At 39.5% G+C, this 24121-nt stretch overlaps 1 protein-coding gene across 1 annotated transcript; it reads right to left on the bottom strand.

The window, feature by feature from the left end:
• Nucleotides 1–2068: 2068 nt before the first annotated feature.
• LOC124259075 (vacuolar protein sorting-associated protein VTA1 homolog) lies at nt 2069–14292 on the bottom strand. The gene is made up of 7 exons (XM_046693163.1): nt 14162–14292; nt 9191–9285; nt 7953–8080; nt 5832–5907; nt 5092–5201; nt 4128–4375; nt 2069–3246 (listed from the first exon to the last, which is right to left on the bottom strand). The coding sequence occupies exons 1-7, from the start codon at nt 14211–14213 to the stop codon at nt 3098–3100; spliced, it is 858 nt and encodes a 285-aa protein (XP_046549119.1). The 5' UTR covers nt 14214–14292; the 3' UTR covers nt 2069–3097.
• Between the last annotated feature and the right edge of the window lie 9829 nt (nt 14293–24121).

Consider the following 24121-nt stretch of genomic DNA (forward strand, 5'->3'; position numbering starts at 1 on the left):
GTTGGAAGAGTTTTCTATTTTCTAGTGACAATATAAATAAGTTTATTAACTCATAGCAAAGTTCAAGAATACTTATTTCACAGTGGTACTGTTTGGTAATAAAGTACAGTGACTGAAATACTTCCTGGTTTCTTGCTAGTTGTTATCGACAATGTGTGCAGTGTTTGTACAAGGCCTATTGAACTGTATAGAGTTTCCTATATAATTTTATGTTTAGTCAACAACTGGACTGCCCAAGGGGCAGCTTTTCACTTAGCAGGGAGGTGAGAATAAAAATGGAGTGCATAATTATTCACTGGCCAGCTAATAATGTAGGGCATTGAGCATTGATTTGAGTTAGGGTCAATATACATTTGGATTATTACTAACAAGGTCCACATAATTAGTGATTATATGCAGCTGAACACAGTATTTCAGAAACATGCTGTGTGTCAGCTAAATTTGAATGGAGAATGCAGCTGTGGACAGGCCTCTTTCAACAAGCACAGGTTGCTGCGGGACCTATTCTGATTTGGGAAAGGAGAATGCAGCTCTATCTGGGACAGGCATCTTTGGAACAACACAGATTACTGGGGACTATTCTGACTGAAAGGATACTGTACACCTCTGATCATGGGATCATTATGGAACAGCACAGATTACTGGGGACCTATTCTGACTCCCAAGGCATCCTGTATGCCTCTGATCATGGGACACACACAACATCATGGAACAACACAGGTTGCTGGGGACCTATTCTGACTCCCAAAGGATACTGTACACCTCTGATCATGGGGCCACACACAACATTATGGAACAGCACAGATTACTGGGGACCTATTCTGACTCCCAAGGGATCCTGTACGCCTCTGATCATGGGACCACACAGCATCATAGTCACTTTCAGATTGAAACCCACAGTGTGCAGCCAATAAATACACCTTACCACAGGGAGTCCCTTCATTTGATGGGGCTCTGATGCTTCCCTTGCATATCTGACTTAAAGAGTTCATCTCACATTACACGTCATACGGAGACTAATCTTCTATGTATTGATGTGATGCTAACACATTTCAAACTTCAAACACAGCACTTAACAAACACTAACTTCTAGAAAACATTACTTTGAGAAGTTAACAGGTAAATATATATCACAAGTTAAATCATTGGTATTGGCCTATATCTAATATATTTTAAGATGTCAACAACGTTATGTAGTAATATGCACAAATATGAAAGATCATAACACTCCTGATTAAGAACGTTTGTATACAGACTTGAGTAAAGTGTTGCAGGCAAATGTATATACAACATGTACAAGTACTACACCACTCGGCAAAAAGGGGCTGACCTCCTGAGTCACATGTACAGGGCTCGAAAAATTTTTAAATCTGCACTCGCCATGTATGGCGAGTAATAAGAACTTTCCACTCGTCCTTCTAGAGTTGTACTTTCCCTACAGATCATGCATCACAATGAATATATTTAAATTATTTTATTTAAAAATGTTTGCTTGGAATAAAACTACAATAAACATTACTTACTTTGTGTTCTGTACAAAATCATTGACAAAATTGAATTCGTTCACCATTTAAGATAGCTGAACTTCAAGGACAAAATAAAAATGTTACTTATGGGTCAGAAAACGCTTTTCACTTGCCCGAAACAAATTTTACTCATCAATACGAGCGGAGATTTCGAGCCCTGATCTACTACAACGCTTCTGTCTGTACTGCAGGCTACCGCAAACCAAGGAACAAACGGCCAGTGTTTATTGTGAACATTTATCCTTTACTGACTTCAGAACATTGATCATAACTTAAGCTGTCATTTCTAACAAGCAGTCGGTCCAATGTCTACACCCAACACTGTATCACAATAAACCAATCAACACTAACATTAAAAGTTCAAGAACATGTCTTGTTCTTGTCACCAAGCTCACTTAAAATCTATTCCATGTCGATTTCCTATTGAAATCCAGGAAGCATTATTTCTAAGGCAAGTCTTATAACACAAACTTTGAACTAGTTTTCTTCACTGTGAACATGCCACTACTTTCGAAGGACAGTGTAAAGAAAACAAGGGCCTGGAGAATTATTAACGAAATACTTTATTAAGTTTAATTTGGAGACAATTGTTCGTTCACTACTCCATGGCGCTAGTCACTCGCTTGTCATAGACATCAACATAAGGCATAAGATGAGTGAGTGAGTTTAGGTGTACACCGCTTTTAGCAATATTCAAGCAATATCATTGCAAGGGACACAAGAAATGGGCTTCCCACATTGAGCCCATTTGGGGAATCAAACCTGGGTCCTCAGTGTGACAAGCGAACACTTTAACCACTCGGCTACCTCACCGTCCCGTATAAGATGTCTTCAATACAGCGTAATGTATTACTTTACATCAAACCTCATAACAATTACTTAAACACTGAACAGTTCAACAGATGCTAAGCCCACAGAGTTAGTGGCCCATTCTATAAAACAATTTTAACATTATACACATGGAAAGTCTCGTCTGAACACAGTAATGTTTAGTAAACATTCAGGTTATCATGGTCATGTAAACTCTGGGACAGTGGTATGCTTGCAAAAGAGTTGATCTATTTTATTAGTGAGAGTGAGTTTAGTTTTACACCATTTTTAGCAATATTCCAGCAATAACACGGCAGAAATGGGCTTCACACATTGCACCCATGTCGGGAATCGAACATGTGTCTTCGGCGTGACGAGCGAACTATTTTGCTTAGAGGTTCATCTGACCATAGTAATGTTTACCGTAGGACAGCAAGCAGGATTGTCTTTCTAAATACAGTTTGATGCTGGTAAACTACATGATCAGCTGAGTTTATGAGATGATTTAAGTGCCATGTTTGTCAAGGTGCAGCTCATGCAGATATGTCCGCTGTAACAATTAGATGCTGGCTGAAAAGTTTGATCTCAAGCAGCTCTTGTGACAACCAAATAATTTATCAAAGAACCTGCCAAGAAACCCTGTCCTGTATGCCTGAACCCATACAATGTTGCATGACTTTACGGCCTGACAAGAAGCTGTTAGTAGAAACATGACGCTAGTCCCTATTATCACATATTGTAGAAGAGTGTTTACGTGCTGACTAGCTGTGGTGACCCGTGGTCAGAAGTTGTAAAGCTTTCTGTAGGTTGTCTACAGCAGTTTTAGAGTCCTCGTACTGGAGAGCGCTGCTGGCGTACTTGCACAACTTCAATGCTTTCTGGAAGTGTTCTGTTGTCAGCTGTACACCGCCTGTCACAGAAAAACAAGCATGATACAGGGTGAGTGAGTGAGTTTAGTTTTACATCACACTCAGCAATATTCCAGCTATATGGTGACGGTCTGTAAATAATTGAGTCTGGACCTGACAATCCAGTGATCAACAGCATGAGCATCGATCTGCACAATTGGGAACCGACGATATGTGTCAACCAAGTCAGCGAGCCTGACCACCCGATCCCGTTAGTTGCCTCTTACGACAAGCATGGGTTACTGAAGGCCAATATTCTAACCCGGACCTTCACGGGTATTAAATTTAGGAGGATACAGAGATACAGGGCGGAGGTGTTTCTCACTTCGGCAAAACTCACAACCATAGTTTTCTGGTGTGCGCAAAACCGTATTTTTATAAGTTATGTTGAACCATTTCAGGCATACAACCAGAGTCACAAAATTCAGGGCTTTCTGTTTGTTTGTAGTTTAGCGCAACAGTCAGCAATATTTCAGCTATATGATGGCGGTCTGTAAATAATCGAGTCTGGACCAGACAATCCAGTGATTGACATCATGAGCATTATCTATATAACTGGGATACGATGACATCCAAGTCAGTGAGCCTGACCAACCAATCCTGTTAGTCGCCTCTTGAGACAAGCATGGTGTGCTGAAGACCATTTGTACCCCTGATCTTCACGGGCCGAGTCGAGGACAAATTCTTTCAACTATCACTGATGTTGTCATCTCCAGCCACTCCCCAAAATAAATCCTTGTCCTTACTCATTAATCAAGTGCACAATAGTGCAAAGGTAACTAGATGGATATCCCTTACATGAAATGAAAACTGACATGCCACAAACAAGTTCAAGATGACAAGAGTTGTCTCCCTTGACTAGTACTCCTTCCAAGATACAGACCTGGGTTTGGGGGTGGAGTCCATGTGTTGGGTACCACAGGTTGACTGAACTGGGCCGGTGCTGGCTGCTGAGGGGGTGCCTGGTATGGATTCTGAGGAGGTTGTTGATAGGCGTTCTGAGGGGGGTCCTGGGGAGTGGTCGGTGGGGCAAAGGAGCCCGATGACGGGTGTAGAGACTGTTCTCCATGTTGCCCGATGAGGTCATGCCCGATGTCCCAGGTTGCGGGGATCCTCCACCTGCAGCAAGACCTGCACAGAACAACAGACAGCATGAGTTCCAGTCCATTTGAGGGGCGGTGGGGTAGCCTAATGGTTAAGGCGTTGGCTCGTCACGCCGAAGACCTGGGTTCGAATCCCCACATGGGCACAATGTGTGAAGCCCATTTCTGGTGTCCCCCGCAGTGATGTTGCTGGAATATTGCTAAAAGCGGCATAAAACCAAACTCAGTCAGTCAGTCAAGTCCATTTGTTTGTTTGATATTTAACACTGCATTCCGTAATATGACATGTGTCAACCAAGTCAGCAAGTCTAGCCATCCAATAGTGTTTTATTACCACAAGCATGGGATGTTGAAGACCAATTTTAATCCGAATCTTCATGGGTATTGAGTTGTCAGCAATAAGTGTAGGAAGTAAGTAGTGTAGTAGTTTAAACTTTACTTTGTTCATGTTTTCTTGAATTGTTGATCTACTCAATTGGGATACGATGACATGTGTCAACCAAGTCAGCAAGCCTCACCCAATCCCGTTAGTCGCCTCTTACGACAAGCATGGGTTACTGAAGATCAATTCTAGCCTGGATCTCTGGTAGTTGCTTTAAGATACACACGTACATGTAATAGCTGTGGAAGGCTTAGCAAATTTTCAAAATATATAGTTACTACTGCAGTCAATGGGAAAATATTTGGTTTTGTGTAACTGACAGGAAATGAGGTGGGGTGACTGGACAGTACTGTCAGTGCTACCTTCTTCCCCTTCTTCTGCCATCGGGCCAGGTATCGGGAGTCTCTCCATTCTTTAGACATCGATGGATGTAGGCAGCCTTCCATTTTGCATACTTCTTGTTCTTCTCAATCTTGAAGAAATATAAACAGAAAATGTAGAAGTGAGACTTTCATCAAGCATGTTAGAGTTGTCTCCCTTGACTAGTGTCTTTACAAGATACAGCTGGTTGGACCTTGTAACGGAGGTGACTTTTGCAGGGTAACAATTTCGTAAGTGTTCTGTTATCATCCTGCTTTACATGATAATAAATAGATTTTAATGCCTAAACGAGGACCAAAATGAATTGTTCATTGACGTTAATACTGTTACCATGGTTACAGTTCAGCTGATTTGAAAGAATATTTCTATAATAATTACAGCATATGGATAACTTTGGAGGATGAAAGTAACAGAGTTTGTTGAAATCAAATATACCATGCATACAAAAAGAATCACCATGGTGAATCTGAATTGCTGGTATATATGGTGCAATATGTTCAGATGATATTCCTCTTTTCTTCAATTACCCCCCTTTGATTGAAGAATTTGTATCATATACAAATATTTTAGTCAAATATGTGTGAAAAACGATTCTGAGGGACCTCGAACTAAATGTGTACCAAATATGTGATAACATACCCGATGAAATCACTTCCAAGATATGAAACGTATTGTAGATATGAAATGTATTGTAACATATCATGGTCATTGGACGACTTACATCTTCCGAGAGTTCTCCAAACACCGTGAGCACATCAAACAACATTCCGGCAGTGTAGAAGGACTTCACGACATTTCTAAAAATCAATCAATATGGTCTCACCAAATTTGTTATTATACTCATTTGATCAATGCACGTTATAAATAATAACACAGCGCTTACATAATGACACCCAAACGTTAACTTGTGGTGTCGCTGATAGGATACTTTCGCACTGATCATTGTATAACCAGAGTATTTGAGATTAAAAACAATGAAATCTCAACAAATATAAATATTTCATACAGATTAATGATACCTAATAATGTGTATCACTACAGTTTTACAGTATAAAGCAGTGTTCACGAATGGTGTTTCAAAGTAACAGGACATTGGGTCCTATAAGTTCAGATGTCTGTCTGACCCATTGAAAATTCACAGAATCCACAGAATAAAATTAAACATACATTTCAGATTTAACATTTCTTATAATTGGCATTGAAATTATAAACAAACATAAGATTTATAAACAGCAAACAAGTGTCACATCTCACATATAACAATTTCAGTCAAAGTCATTGTGAAATATACAGTCAGACACTGGGGCCGGCGGGTTGTAGACTTCTATCGGACCGTTGGCGAATCTGCCGGGTTTGTCAGAGGGTCAGACGCTATTCGTGAACACTGTATAAAGTGTATCACACTGATGTCATACCATACAATGACGTCAAACATTCAACATGGTCCACAATCACTTGAAAATTCCAAAAAGGAGAAAACCAAGACTGGTCCAACTGTCTGATATAATCATGACACACCAAACATTAAGTAACCGTTGCAATACACTTCTTTAACAAAGTTCTAGACAAATTCTCTGATATTCCAAACAGATTCCAACAAGGTTTACCACTTAATAATACACATCATTTTATGTTTACCATCTTGTGCTCATTTAAAGCTATGTTTAAACCTGTTATTGATTTTTGTTGGTGAATGGAAACAAGGTCTGAATTATATTTAACTACCCTACTAGTCGTACTATTCAACATAACCTAAAAGCAATACAACTTCTCCCTAAAAGTGTAGTTTAGATTTTGATAGCAACACTCACAACTGTAAACATGCAATTAGAGAACACAGCCTAATGGGTTTGATGAGGTGAGGTGAGGTGAGGAGAAATTGGGTTTAACGTCACGCTTGAGAATATTTACGGCTCATATGACAACGTGCATGCGTGTGTATGTGTATGTGCGGCTGCTTGTACTAGCCCAGACTTAATCTGGTTTTATAGTGTTAGCTCACTGAGATACCATGCCGCAGTGAAGCATGAATACCCCACTCAGACACATTATACTGACTCCGAGCCGACCAGTCCTTGTTGTACCCATTAATGCCGAGCGCCAGGCAGGGACCAACAAGTACCATATTTTAACGTCTTTTGGTATGACGCGGTCGGGGATCGAACTCACGACCTTCCGCTCTCTCGGGCGGGCGGCTCTAACCACTACACCACAAAGGCGGGTTCACATGCAATTAGAAAACAGCCTCTTTGATAGAAGTGAACACATACATTTGTTATGTTAAAATAATAAACATACTCAGTTTATATGCCACATAGAATGCTTGAGTTCAACAACTTTACATGTTTAAGTATTTATGTTTTCTGAACCGATTGTTCCACATGACATAGACAACATTCATGTAAAGAAAATATTAATGAACAAATATTTTACCACCAAAGTATGTTTAGTTTAATCTACCCATGCTAATATGTTCGAAAATAAACACTGAAAAACATAAAACTAAAACTATGGCAAATCTTACAAGCTGGTGGTGGGGAAGCCTAATGGTTAAAGCATCTGCTCACACTGAAGACATGGCCATTTTGATGTAAAATGTTCATCTGCTCTGAAATATTGCCGATGTGACGTTAAATTTTAACTCACTCAGTCACTGAAGATCTCTATTCCCCACATGGGTACAATGTCTGAAGCCCATTTCTTATGTCATCTGCATTGATATTACTGGAATATTGTTAAAAGCGGCGTAAAGCCATACTCACTCACTCACTTTGAAACAAGCATGAAATACACAGGACAGGTTCCAGTGCCATGACAGCGTGGGTAGGCTTTGTCAACTTACTTGTTGAATCTAGCAGCTCTGTCCTCATTGTCAGCAAATAGGAAGACTTTGAGAGCGTAGTTCTCCATATGGGCCTGACCAACCACCTCACTCTGAATAGCATCAGCTTCATACAGCTCCTTCTTGGCCTGTACACAATATGTAAACATGGTTAAACAAATTTACAATCTGGATTCAGCAGGAATGACCACCTCGCTCTGAAAAGCATCAGCCTCATACAGCTGCTTCTTGGCCGGGTCAAATATGTATTAAAAGAATTCACAACCAGGATTCATCAGGAATGACCACCTTAATGCTCCGTATAGTCAACCTCATACAGCTGCTTCTTGGCCTGGCCAAATATATATGAAACAAATTCACAATCAGAATTCTGATGGCATGACAACCTTGCTCTTTAAAGCATCAGCCTCATACAGCTATTTCTTGGAGTGTATTAAACAAATTCACAATCAGGATTCTGATGGCATGACAACCTTGCTCTTTAAAGCATCAGCCTCATACAGCTATTTCTTGGCCTGTATTATATGAAAAAATTCACAATCAGAATTCTGATGGCATGACAACCTTGCTCTTTAAAGCATCAGCCTCATACAGCTATTTCTTGGAGTGTATTAAACAAATTCACAATCAGGATTCAGAAAAATGACCAACTCTCTTCCTGAAACATCAGCATCATCATGGTCATATCAAGTATGCTGAAAATATTGATAACAAAATCTAATAGAGTTCATGAACATGTATGTATATAGCAACAATTTTCCAGTAAAAAGGCACGACACATAGTTTATTCCATAGGGAAATATCTCTGGAAGACTCAGCAGTTTTATGGTTCCAAACCCAGTTTTCAGTGTATTGGAGATAAACTGTATAATCATGATAATATTTCATAAAGTGTAAGTATGATGAGAAGTAGTTGTGTTATTACAATGAAGTAAGTTTCTTCCTTAAGGTTTCTATAAGGGGCGGTGGGGTAGCCCAGTGGTAAAGAGTTCGCTCGTCACGCCAAAGACCCGGGTTCGATTCCCCACATGGGTACAATGTGTGAAGCCCATTTCTGGTGTCCCCCGCCATGATATTGCTGGAAAATTGCTTAAAGAGGCGTAAAACCAAACTCACTCACTAAGGTTTTCTATATGGCCAGAATAATATTTGCTAGGAGAGTTGCCCCTCTTTCACAAGTCTCAGTACAACATGATCACACTTGTTGGCTATGATGAAACTGTACAACCATATCTCACCTTTTCCAGATAGTCCATCATTGTGACGAGGAATATCCGACAATCTGGTGACTTCATGTCAATCTCCATGCCTTTCTGCATGGCATACAGCCGACCTGTTGGGAGATACATACCAAAATCTTAATACTGATCAAATAGACAAACACAAAAAGCACTGTACCAGGTTTCACGTGACGCAGAAACATATGTGTCTACTGTAGCAAACATATAGAATGGACACCAAAATTATATTTACATTCCATCTGAAAGTGATGTTCACAGAACCAAATCGTTGACAAGAAAAACAAAGGTCAAGTAATCAAAGTAATTAGTATATGAATTAATTTATAGGGCCCTCATATATCCTGCAAGGGCTGATGCAGTGTGTGGTAGCCTAGTGGTTAAAGCGTTTGCCTCGACAATGCCAAAGGCATTGGTTCGATTCATCTGATGGTTACCATGTGTGAAGCCCACTTCTGGTGTCCCTTCACTGTGATGTTGCTGGAGAATTGCTAAAACTTAGTGGCATAAAACCAAACTCACTCACTCCAGCAAGGAAAACACCATTTTGAAAGTGGTCAAATGTAATGCATGTTATTTGGGACGACACTTTCTCAGTAAAAGTGTGGAATCGAATCCCAGATGGGACTCAACCCAACAAAAGTACTAGAAATACGTTACTGAGACAGTGTAATCCCAAGTATATCACAAGTTTCAGTAAGGACCCGTGAAAACAGCAAATACCGGTAAGTGTCGTCTGGATCCCTAGTTGTGCAGGTTGAGGTAAAATGCTGATTGTACCATCAGTGGTGGAAATACAAGAAGTACGGTAAGTGGCAGTGAAGAGTTTCTGTGATACCATCACTGAAATAAGCCTTCTTAATCACAACACAAATTATTTGGTGAATCTTGTGACATTTTGTATAAACTAACTACCCTTTACTAAAATATTTGTTGTTTATTATTCTCCAAGACTTTATGAAAATCCCTCTTTATAACAAAGAAAACAAGCTTCAGTTTGTGTCCATGTTTTTGATGAATGTCTCCTCGGATTTATTGACATAAGGGTTCAAGTTCCACAATCATGCAATTCCTAGACCAACTAGAGAAGTGGCAGCAAGTAGCATCAGTCCAAGCAAAACTCTCAACTGCTAGCACTGGTACTAAATGTTACCTGGTCACAGCAGCTAAAAATCATTATGTCTGGTAGTTAGGGGTGGCTAAAAGTAAAATAATTGATAATCCACTAATGGGAAAAATTATTAATGATTATCCATATGAAAATTGTGTTAGCAATAATATCGTTTTAACTTTTGTGATAGAAAAAAAAAAGTTTAAATTTTTCTCACAATTTACCAATATAGTACTTTATTCATGGTGTGCTTTTTTAAATCAGTTTCAGTTTCGGTAATATTCTATGCAAAACATATCACCACTCATCAGTGATGTGAAATATATTCATTTCTTTCCCATATTTTTTTGCATTTTTGCACAAAGTTATGTCTTCGATATTTATTGACAATTGATTGATATTTAGTTAACGATTATTGATCTCTAAGATCTGTATCGATAGTCAGCCCTACTGGTAATTGCTACTGACATTTGACAAATCATTTAACAACTGCTGATTAGTAGAAGGCAAACAATGATTCCCAAGTACCCGAAATTACCCACCCGTGATTTTCATTTCCAATTCTGTTTGCTTAATACTCTGTCTAAAGGCAGAATACTCTAAATCGGAATATATGTTAAAAACCACAATCAAGGTTGAGTTGGTGATGTCAACAACATGGAGGCCGAATTCATTGAATAGAACAGATTTTGCCAGAAATTCAAAACTGAAACTCAAGCCCTAAAAAAGCCTTGGACGGACAAAGATGTCTCAAAGTCCATTCAGATTGGTAGTGGGTGTCATATTACGAGCTAAGGTAAGCAACCTAGAGTTGCCTCCCCTGATACCACACGGTGGTGTCAGCCTGTAACCACATGTCTTGGCAGTAAAGCTATAGTCGTCAACAGAAGAAGTTAAGTCATCCACCTCCCCACTTGCAGCATGACAGTGGGAAGTCCCTTCACCACCAAGCATTCACTATATGGGCCAGGAGAGGTATTCCAGGAGCAATATGTTTGCAATATATGAATTACCTCCCCTTCCCTTTTCCATTTCCTTATGTTAATGTTTGGTTGGTGGGGAAATTCATAATGAATACCAACGGCAGGTAATTTGCAATCACAATAAAAACAGAAATGGATCCAGACTGAGGGGTAAGTGTCAGTTTACCGAAATGAGAGCCCTGGAGCTGTGGAATCTGTATTATACAAACCCATGATATAAAAAAACATGGCTTGACTGCCAAAATCAAGTAACAGTACACATGCACTTACCTACATGTATGTGTAAATGCTAAATGCGTAATTAAAATAGTTGTATTTTTTTCCTGTTGCGATGATTAATCTTAAAAGAACAAATAAACTTTGTTTTCAGTATAGATTAGTAAATCTACATGCATAAACATTACCTTTTGACAAATCCAGCTGTGTAAGATAAAAGTAATTAATCAATCAGCGTGTTATCGGTTAATCCTTTGATCGATGTTTATAATGTTGAGTATTTACTCCAGACACAAGAAATGCCAAATTGGAACCTTTGTCGGTAATCTAAGTGGTGTTACCACTAATTTTACCAGTTATAAATTCATTAACTGACCATTAAGTGAATGATGACAAATAACTTGTGACTAGACCACCTAACACGGGTTACAACAAGGGAGTATTAATTGCTGTATCGCATGTGAAAACTTATGGGCGACACTGTTTTGAGAATACAAACAGAACTTCATTGTTGCATAAGAAATACATATAAGCATTTGCTGTGTGCTAAAACTGTATGTGCGTATTTACCTAAGTAAATTTTTCAGATTCTTCTAGCAATGGCAAAGTAGGGTTGTTTAGTTTACTTGATTCAAATAAATCAAATGTAAATTTTTAATACCATACGTAATAGACGTCATATTTTGACATGACATGATTAAATATCGAGGTAAAAAACACAGAAATGGGATCAATTTGGATCAGTCATTATACCCTACAGGCATTAGAAAACCTGAAAAAAGCCCACACTGCTTTGATAAGAACTACCGGGATATTTTCAAATAACTGCATCTGATGGGCATCCACCCTTCTTAATGTCGCGACTGTTTAGGTTGAAACTAGCTATCACTAGCGTCTGGCTCGAACAAATAAGGCCCTAGCTGACACCAAGCGATTTGGACAGAATCGTCTATGAAAACAAGTTGCAACTCGGAAACTAGGCAAAGCAGGAGACAAAATTTAATGACAGTAGATTGTGAAAATATATAGCTTTCATTTTTCACAACAGTTGTCATGATTTCAGGTTTATACAAACCTGTAAACAAGATAATTTACCTCCTGAAATGTACATGAATTCTGCATCGGCCCTCATATCTATTCCTCATATGATGTCACAGAGACGCGCAGCTCTAATTGGTTGAGATTTTGTTCAAGGGGTGAGAATTGTGCACTGTTGTCAAAAAAGGTCGATTTAAGTTAATTGAAGATCGAAATGAGCAGTTTTAATGACAGGGTTTCATTTATAACGATGCCAATTAGTGATTTATGTATTTGTACCCCCTAGAGTATATGTGATCTTTAAAATTGAATAAGAAGACGCTTTTTTTGCCGCCACCTAAGTTATTATTTCACCAAAATAAGTGCACGCTAAGAAATTTGTAATATTTCACTTGATTCCGCACATCTAACATCTACTATCTTTTAGATTTAAAATTGATCTTCCATGCTCTAGAAGTTATGTTTTATATTTGTCGGGTGTATATTTGTCTTAATATATTGTAATATGTAGTGTACCCTCATTGTATATTCTGAAAACCATGTGGAAAGGCATTGATATAAGCCACAGGCTTGTTTGCCAATCCACTCCATTTTGTTAACATATTATATGCACATGCTCTATTGAACAATAAATATCGTTTAAACCAATTAAAATATGAACTCCCCAGGTTCACCAGTATCAGTAACAGCCAACTAAAATCATTTTAATTTTTCAGGTGTGATAACACTTGCCCACAAAATATGTTCCTATCATGTCAAGATTTCAACAATACCTGATACAATCAAGGTGACAGTGCATGGACATTTGTTTGTTTGTTGTTTAATGAAGCACTGAGCAACATTCCTGCCATATAAATGTCTGTAAATAATTCAAGTCTGGACTAGACAGGCTTGTGATTGACAACATAAGCATTTATCTACGCAGTTGGGATAAAAAGACATGCTTTAACCTGACCAACAATATCCATGATCATGACGATAATAGTGCTGTATCCAAAACACTCAATACATCCCACCAATCATATAAACATGATAAAGGATGAAATCTATATTGCTGAACATGTTAGTGTTTGTATAATATTTTACCTGACTGATGTAAGGTAATAACCCCAGGCAGGGCAAGACAATCCAGTGATTGACATCATGACCATGATGAACAATGTAGAAAAGACTATGTATATGGTGGAAAGACCACTAAGACTAGTATCCAGTTATTATCATCATCATGATTAAAACACACAATTCCTTGACACTCACAACACATCCAACATCCATAACCTTTCCACACGTTCAAATATTTTTTCACGTTTATTCTTGCTTCATCAACATGATCAACAAGATAAATATGATATCTACTGTATAATTTAAGTTCAAAACAGTGAACAAAAACCAAAATCGAACTTGAAACTCAGTAGAAGCAATCCGCTTTAGTGAGTAGAGCGAACATATCGGTCCTTATCACTCCTTAACAACCCCACCCTTAACAAATAGAACATTGAGACTTGTTAAGATCGTCGTGATCATGAATCATACCTAAAACTATCAGCTTCTGACAACCTGTCAAACGAGTTTATTGCCTTATGAACGGAATTTAGTTCGATGTCGACGACTTAATATACTCACAATAGTAGGCGACAATGGGATCTCTTTTGTCATGTTCTGTAGCTGTCTTCATATAATGTTGAATCGCTTTTAGATTCGGGGGGAATAGCTGGCAACCCTGCCGCAGCCATTTTGATGTTTTGCAAACGGTAGCGAACAGTGTTACTTCCGGGTTATACTAAAATACGGACAAGAAAGTCTGACGGACTTTTCGATGCAATGTCTGTTCTGCTGACATTAAAATACGTTACACTTAAACCAAAATATATGCTTACGACTAAGAATACGAAAATGTTGCAGCATTCAACTCAAATACGACAATGTTCTTCAACTGAAAATACATTTTATTGGTTATGTTTGGTAACTGTAACTCCGGATCACAACTCAATATCCACGCATCGTTCAAATAAAACTCCAAACAGGGCCTCCAAGGCAGCGCACTCTTGGCAGATTGTTATAGAGAAATATATGTAACTATGTTACTGTTTTATAGCAACAGCAAGACAAATACTATTATCCTTTTGGTGTATACAGATCGCCCTTGACAATTTCAAATAAGAAAACAACCTGGAGAATATTGTGTTACCTATGTTTAACCGCAGATCTGGTCTAGTAGAATAACGAAGATGACATAATTGCAATACACTCATACCACTTCATTAATTCATTTGATACTCTTAAACTTTCAAATTCAGGCATAAGCAATTAGCCATAGAGTGATTTAATTTTCCTGATAGCCACTATCTGTGACCCGCTAAAAAGCCCTTGATTGTCTCCCCTGAAGCGAGCCCCTCCGGGGCAAAATGTCACTTGATAAGGGTAGGTGAAGTGTAAAATTCCCTCCGAGCAATATATATTTTTATGTCGACGTCATTTAATGAAAGAGAGACACACCAACACCGAGTTAATACATCCACTTTCTAGACGTGTTTCTTTAATTTTGTTTATTGTAAACGATGCTATTATTTAATAGATCATGGAGTCATATACTATAAAATAGGGAAGATCTTAATTTTGTTCATCTCGCCAGGTGTAACTGAAAGAAAATGCTTTATGTATGTTATAATGATGGGTTCCAGCGGAGCTTTGTGGCAATCTACTTTAATTTATAAATTGCTGCATTACCCAATAATGTGCCTCTGATACTGTACAATTGTACATTGTACACGAATACAAATCCCGTAACCAAGCAAATAATAACCTCAATTAAATCATGTCAAGAACCATTTAAACGATATTTTAAACGTTCTATTTCAATCAATATTTACAAAACAACGATTATTATTTTTACTCAAAATAATCTTAAAAAATACCACCCCTTGTATGTTCACATACACACCCACTTCACCCATGGAGCATCATTTCCTGCCCCCAGTAACATGACTTCCTTTATTATGACAGGTGATTGATTGATTGACGGCTAATTAATCACTTATCACCGAGCAACCTTGGTCATCACTCGCGGTTCATTGAGAGAGCAGCCGTGTAAGAATACAGTACTTGAAGGATGTACATACAGACATGAGGTTATTCACGGATTTACCTACTCACTTAAAGCAAATAATGGAATGACCAGTGGAATAACGGTGGAATTAATATGAATATTTTTCATGTACTATTCATCTCTTGGATTTCTTTGTTTCTGGGTATGTATTTCCTTGTCATGAACATCGCTTTTGAAAGTCAAATCGAATAATTTAGGTGTGTCTGGCAAAATAATTAGAAATAAGGTTGGGTCACAAATGTGTGTGTTTATTATGTTTATCGCTACTGGACGTATATTTTATGTTCCAAATGAATTAGGCTTAGGACTTTCAGAAGAGTTTTAATTATTATTCACATTTTACAATTTGTTGTTTAGACGATGTAGTGTGCATGTAATGTGTGTGTGTGTGTGCGTGCTATGTTTTATCATTGCTTATCGGTATTACTAGTGAGTATGGTTTTACGCCGCTTTTAGCAATATTCCAGCAATATTGCGGTGGGATCAGCAGTACTAACGCAACCAGGTAATATCAAGACGAACGTTGTTGATAATAACAGTTACAGTTTGTGCGATTGGTTGAAAGGCAAGACTAAACTGGAGTGAAAAGAGAGTGGAGCTCTTTATTACCTCATTATGAACAGAAAGCTGATGATCGGTTGCGTTTTGGTAGCGTGACCATTAATGTGTTCGAAAATCTACATATAATTTAAAGACACATTGAAGAAGTTGGACGATAAACTACGATTCTTCTTTTTCGACAGATATTGAAGCTGCCATATTAGAGAAGACGGCAAGCGTGTGCAATGGCGAGTGTTCCAACCTCTTGATGCAATGCCCACCGGCCCACAAGATCGCCATTAGAGAAGCGCTGTATGGAGTTCACTCCGTCAGTTCCGCCTGCCCGTATTCGTTCTCGTGTGAAGATGCGTGGAAGGACGTGTGTTGTGACATGGCCGCTGGCAGAGACTGTTTGTTTCCGTACCCACTGGACCACCTGGAGACGTTCCACCGAGACTGTTCGGGAAATCTACAGTGTACCATCAAAACAGACCAGAAGCCCGAGGCTTCACCAGCCTGTTCACCGGTTGAACACAGAAATGTATCCAGCTACTCTCTCATTGACTATGTCTGTGTTAATGGTACGTGCACCTTTGCTTCCTTCTTTAGTATAGTGGCGAGGTGGGTGACTAGCTCACTCCTTCTTTAGTAATAGGGCGGTGGGGTAGCCCAGTGCTTAAAGCGTTCGCTCGTCTCGACGATGGCCCGGGTTCGATTCCCCACATGGGTACAATGTGTGAAGTCTATTTCTGGTGTCCCCGCCGTGATATTGCTGGAATATTGCTAAAAGCCAACTCGCTCACTCACTCTTTAGTAATGGGCGATGGTGTAGCTTAGTGATTAAAACGTTCGTCCATTACGTTGAGGACTCGGTTCGATTCCCCACATGGAAACGATGTCTGAAGCTTGTTTTACGTAGTACACTGTAGAAAGCGACTTGTCTTTATTTTCATGGACGTTCTGTTGATAAATTTCCGAGCAAAAATAACTCCCTCTCAAGAACGATTTAAATGGAACCAAAGTCCTGTTCGATACCGGTGAAGGCATTATGCATTAGCTGTTCTGTGTAGCAACTGAGGTGAAGTATTCATTATCTCTCTGTGTGCAAATCAGGAGTGTATTCAATAATTGATGTGTGTGTGCTTTACACACGCACACGCACATACATAGAATATACATTAATCATCAGGGCCCTTATTCTCGAAACGTTCGTAGCCCTAAGAATTCTTAACTTTGATCGTAGCCAGTGTGTTAAGAATGGGCTTAAGAAGTTCGTAGGGCTACGAAAGTTTCGAGAATAGCAAGCCTGTTGTTTTGTTTGAACTACTTAAAAGAAAATATAATCTGCCAAAGTTCCCAATCTCACTTCTTATGATTAGTTCTTAAATACGTTTCATTATCTGACATGACAAAGTGTTTGGTTAAGCTAGTGTATAAACTAGTATACATTTGTATTGTTTCAGACACTTTTACTGCCAACATTTGTAGTCCCCTCAGTGTATCAATGAGGGGGAGAACTCTGTTCGCCATGTTCGACGCCAGACGGGAAGTACCTCCACCACCAGGGTCAGTCTGCGCCTGCGCAGCGACACCCACTTCCTGGTCAGGGAAGGGGAGAGTATCAGCATTTGTAGTTGACATGAGACTCAACAAGCCTGGCTCCACCTGGTGTTCGGATTCAGAATTACTCATGGAAGCTCAACCCAAAATACATGAGATCACGTGTCTCGCAAGCCACGACCCCTATTTTCCTTATCCCTTTGTCTCCATCCTCAACTCTACTAACGGCGCCATCTCCCGCTTGGTCATCAATAAGAGTCCACCCGAGTTTGTATGGATAGGATTTGAAGGTACTTACACTGATGTTTTGATTGATTGGGTTTAGTTTTACGCCGCACTCAGCAATATACCAGCTATATGGCGGAGGTCTGTAAATAATCGAGTCTGGGCCAGACAATCCAGTGATCAACAGCATGAGCATCGATCTACGCAATTGGGATGCGATGACATGTGTCAGCCAAGTCCGCGAGCCTGACCACCCGATCCCGTTAGTCGCCTCTTACGACAAGCGTGGGTTACTGAAGATCAATTCTGATTGCGGCGTAAAACCAAACTCACTCACTCATACTATCGGACTCTATTATCTACAGCTTAACTGCTGCTAATTGGGGCACTGCACAACATAAGATGACCAGTAATGGAAGGAGTAAAAGTGTCTGTAAACCTGTCGATTCAATATTATATATATGGTCTTAGCATATATACTGAACGATGAAAGTTAGGGATCATGGATATTCTAGTGGATATTACAAAATTCAACGCTCGTCTTCACACCAAAACATCATCCAAATATTTATGGTCCCTAACTTTTCTTGTTCAGTATAGAACTTTTCTTGGTAACCTTAATGCAGTGTTAAAGAATGGGAGTTATTAACCTTAAAAGGTTGCTTCGTGAAAGGACCCCAGGACATCATATTAGTACCAAACCAATAGAAGTCAAAAGATTTCTCTATGCAAATTGTGGGTTTATGTTCAGTAAATGTTGACTCAATACTAATAATGTTTGGATTCATTAACCTTCTTCTCCTGTATTCTCCTTAGCAAGTAAAGACGAGGAAGTCCAGCTGACGTGTGGTCTACAACCTTCACCCACGACGACTGCCACGCCCCCAGGTATGTAACGCCATCAATAGGACATGCAGCATGGCCTACGGGGACATGTGGACAACATCCTGACTATGCATAGCCTCTCGGTAACCGGCAGTTCCTCGAGCTCAACACAGTTAGAACATTACCTAGATAGTAGTAGTTACATCACCTGTCGTCTTTCAACTGGTAGCAACTTCCGGGCACCACACCGCACCTGCGTCAATCTGAGAAACTACTAACATAACCCGCGCTCGGAACGCCGACATTTAACATCAACCATAGTTCTGATTAATCACCAGTTGAATGACGCTTATAATAACCAATAACCACCTGTATATTAAGGTTAACAGAGAGCCCACACACACACACACACCACTGACTCACTCACACACACACACACACACACACACACACATAATAACCACATATACACTAAACGCCATAAGAAACGTTACCCTCCTACCTTGATGAATTACTGTAAAACTGGGGCGGTTGGGTAGCCTAGAAAGCGTATCTTACGTCACGCCGAAGACCCGTTCGATTCCCACATGGGCACAATGTGTGAAAAGGTGTCCCCGCCGTGATATTGCTGGAATATTGCAGCGGCGTAAAACTAAACTCAGCAGTCATCAGTACTGTAAAACTATCAAAGATCTCAAAGTTTTAGTTTACAAGAAAACAGCTTTATGCAGATCACGTAAAATATGCCCAAATGCATCCATATTTAGGTAAATGCATCTTTTTCAGAAGAGTTAAATTGTCCTATATTCGTCCATGCCGAAAAAAACCAATAACAGTGATTTTGATGTCCAAAAGAAAGGTTGAAATAAAATTATGCTTTGGGACAATGATAAACCATTTCAAGTCACCATTTTTTAACTATTAAAACAAGAAACAACTGTTGTAGAGTGTGTAAAATTGTAGAATAATCAGTCCTGTGATTTCAGTCTTTTAAAACATTTCTACTGATTTGGATTAGTGTAAACAAGTAAAACGTGTTTTTGATATTGTGAAAAAATGTTTAGGAACATCTAAAATTATCTTTGTTAAATTGTTTGCTTGCAAAGTAACATTTTTCTATTCTCAGTTTACACATAGCAATGTCAATTGCCAAAACGCAGCAATATTCAAGCAGTATTTGCATCCATGTCACATGTAGAATGATTGTATAGGGTATGAAGAGAGCCTAGAATACATGATATGATACACAAGTTCGAGAAATATGCCACGATTAATAGCTGAAGAGAGAGAAAGAGCCATTGGGATGGTGCAGATGGGGTCGACATACAATGCTGTTGCCAACGCCCTTGGATGCCACCGTATCACGGTTATAAGATTTATTCAGGGCTTCAGACAGACTGGGGTCACCGTAACTATAGTGTCCAAGAAGTGGACGTCCACGCATCACAACGCCAGCTGAAGATAGGTACCTCCATCATTAAAGAAGGATGGTAACGTTTCTTTTGGCGTTTAGTGTATACTAAGCATATCTGTATCACTATGCAGGGCTCGATTTAGTGCTTTGTTACTTGCACTGGTGCAACCCAATATTACAAAGTGCAACCTAGTAATATTTGTCTAACTTGCACCAGGTGCAAGTCAATTTTGAGCGGGTAAACTTCTGAATAAAACATCTACATAATGCAATAGCATATTTCTGATATTACATATTGCATTAAAAACAGTGCAACTGGAATTTGACTGGTGCAACTAGTTTTTTATCTTAGGTTGCACCTAGTGCAAGTAGGTTAACATCTCCTAAGTCGAGCCCTGATATGTCATAACATATGTATAAAATGACCCGAGAATTATAACCACATGAATATCAATGCTATCTGTATCACTATGTAATAATATATGTATGTAACGAATATGGTAATAAATGAAATTATTTGTTGTTTTTGCAGCCCGAGCCATCCCCAAAGACAAGTGGCCCAACAACGTGCAACCTAACGTTGTAGAACCACCCCAGAGGCAACCAGAACGCAGGAAAGGTATAATGTCTTCCCGACCAAAGGCAGTGAAGTGGCTTTAGGGGTTAGGGGCTGAATATTACGATCACCTGTGTCAAAATGTACAAACAGACATGCATAAATGACCTTTTATAATGACCACCTGTATATTACGGCCACCTTCATCACTATGTGATAACCATGTAATCTGTACATATTGACCTGTGAATTAGGTTTCGAGCACTATGCAATAATGTTACATGTATTTAAAAATTAACCTGTAATGCACCTCTGTCTATTCTCACCAGCTATTTATGTGTGTGTTTCAGCTGTACCGACATCAGTAGCGTTGGCATGCGGCATCATCGGTGGGGTGCTCATCATCGGCATCGGTGTCCTTATCGCACTGTGGATATACAGGTAACGTCTTCACAAGTCTCCATGTAGTGGTACACTGTATAGCGCACAGGTCGCAGATCTAGCGGCCGCCATTTTGTTGGGTTAAGAAAATTCTTAGGTGGACTTAGGACCGAGGACTCCTAACATGTGCTCACTCCGAGAGTACTCTTAAGAGTAAAGAGGCTTTATAACTAGAGACTAGGGCTTATGAATATTCCAAAACTTAAGAGTAACTCTCACAAAATGCTCAGTATTTTCTTAGAATTTCTATAAATATGGCCCCAGGTCGTGGAGGGTCCACTGAAGAATGACCACTTCCGACATCTTGGCTCCCGAGAGTGTCTGAGGCTCTAGTCCTGCGCCACATTGAATGTTACCCGCCATGATATTGCTTGAATATTGCTAAAAGCGGCGTATAATCATACTCACTCATTTAGTCATGTAATTTGCTTATGTTTATTACAGCTCTTCGAGAGTTAGTTGTCCGATTTACGATATAATTTGTTTTATTTTCTAGACGCCGACTCCAAGACGATAAGGCAACCAGAATCCGCAACGATACTTACCTCGAAGAACATCTGTACGCCGACGTGGACGACGGTACCGCAAGAAGGCGCGCACCGTCGGTAGCGATTGAACCTCTGTATCATACAGTTGGAGTTCCTGGTCCAACGACTGATGTTTACTCCTCCCCCTGGGACTCCAGATCAGCCCGGAAGTTCAAGGATAACGAAGGTTTTAAGATGGATGATGACAGTGACGACTTTTCTGACATGTATGTGACGTCAGAACAGGTTAGGAGAAATAAAATGAATGGGAAGGCGTGTGATAATGGCGGCACGTCGGATGAATATGTATCGGTCGATGAAATACGGAAGAAGAAGGAGAAGAGGGTTACCTTCAATAAGAACCTCGAGGAATATGACCGACTGAACTACAGGAGGAAGACTAGCGTTGACGACACCCCTCCTGGTTACTCTCATCTGGGGATATGTATCAGTGATGCGTTAGATGAGAAGCTGGACACGTCCTTAAAGGATCCACCAACGGTTGAGAAGGTCCAGGAGAACCCAGTCGAAAAGGACTCAGAGGATGTGGTGGAGAAGGAAACGAGTTTTATTGAAGAAGTCGAGAAGAAAGACACGCTAACTGTGGGAGGAACTGACGACGACGGGGACAGCACCCAAGCCAGGGCCAGTGACGACGACTCCGGGTTGTCAACTGACGAGGAGAAAGAAGGGGAGACAACTCTGTCGGTTCCAGTCACCACAGCTAAAGATCGCCCACCATCACCTTCTCCATATGCTCTTGCTAAGTCTTTCAGCACAGAATGAATTCTATTTAACCCGGGAACTTAATCAAATGATCATTATCAGCGGTTGGTCCATTCGCATAGTGTTGTGCAACTATAGACGATTAAGGAAATCGATTCATAGAACTAAATATTTGTGGTATGATCATTTGGAAAGACCAGAACACGTCTCTTGATGTTCAAATAAACAAATCGCAGGACTCGGTGATCTCAGCCAGGTGTTTACTTAGAATGCAGTTAGCGTAATACATATTATTATTACCGTTCACAAATATTATTGGCTTCTGGTAAAAAGAAAGTAATGAAAACAGTACAGAAACAGAACCCTGCTTAACTTTGTATGTAACAACACCACCGGGCACAAAATAGTATACACCCTTGTGTGATAGTTATTAAATGAGGACGTATTATGGATCATTGCTGTATTTTGAACCTTAAATTTGTAATATTTGTCACACTTTCAGTCCAGTAATATTTGAATAACATTAAAAATTTGAAATTATTATATATCAAATTTTCAAGTTTATACTTTCTTTCGTCCGTCAGTTTATGAACATACATGTCTAATATTTTGCCTAACTAGCAATTGAGATGGATTGTATGTCTTTAAATGCTCAATGGCATAACCACCATTGCTGTTTTGTTAAACGTTATTACACATAATTGCATGTGGGGGTTTAGTCAACCTTGAAATATTATTTTATGACCAATGTGGGGTTAAAATATCAGCTGAAACAATGGCTTACGGTTTCTGACCTCAGTGAGCCAGGGGATCATTTTACAACCTATGTTTATTTTCGATTTAGGTTGTAACCTATTTTCTCTGTGCGATAAATGATTAGAAAAAAATGCTGCTATGAGCGGGAAATAACATATGCACATGGAGACAGATAGTTAATATATTCTTCACGGACCGCTGTCTCTCGCGCTCATCCAGATATTTACTTTTTAGCTACTTTTATGAATGATTTTTTTCGTTTTCTGCATCTAACTCTATTTTACTGTTGTGTATTGTTACCTGCTAATATATGTGATATATTTTCATTATTTCATTAGTAATAATGTATCTATATGTAAATAAATATTTATATAAAGCAACCTCAATGTTTTGTGTTGATGTATCCATTGTTAGTGTAAAGTGAGTGAGTGCGTTTAGTTTTACGCCGCTTTTAGAAATATTCCAGCAATATCACGGCGGGGGACACCAGAAACGGTGTTAGTGTAAAGTTGAGTCCAGAGCCCCGTTTCACAAAGCTCTTGTAAGGCTAAGATCTCGTGACTTTCCTCGTAACATTACTACCTCCTATACTGTAACACTGACTTACGATAGTCGTAGCGCTACGAGAGCTTTGTGAAACGGGACCCATGGCCTAGATTTTCGAAGCTCTCTTAGCGCTAAGATAGTCGTAAGTTAATGTATGGCACTTAAGACTATCTCAGCGCTAAGAGAGCTTCGAAAATCTAGGCCCAGGTCTTCACTATGGCATCTGAGTATGGATAGTCATTGCATGAGAGAGTGACAAAGCTGGGTATTGGTGACTTGTCGTAAGAGGCGACTAACGAGATCGGGTGGTCAGGCTCGCAGACTTGGGTGACACGTGTCATCATATCCCAATTGCGTAGAT

Source organism: Haliotis rubra, unplaced genomic scaffold (assembly GCF_003918875.1).
Source record: "Haliotis rubra isolate DU_JTF1 unplaced genomic scaffold, ASM391887v1 Scf71, whole genome shotgun sequence".
In the NCBI taxonomy this organism is placed as follows: domain Eukaryota; kingdom Metazoa; phylum Mollusca; class Gastropoda; order Lepetellida; family Haliotidae; genus Haliotis; species Haliotis rubra.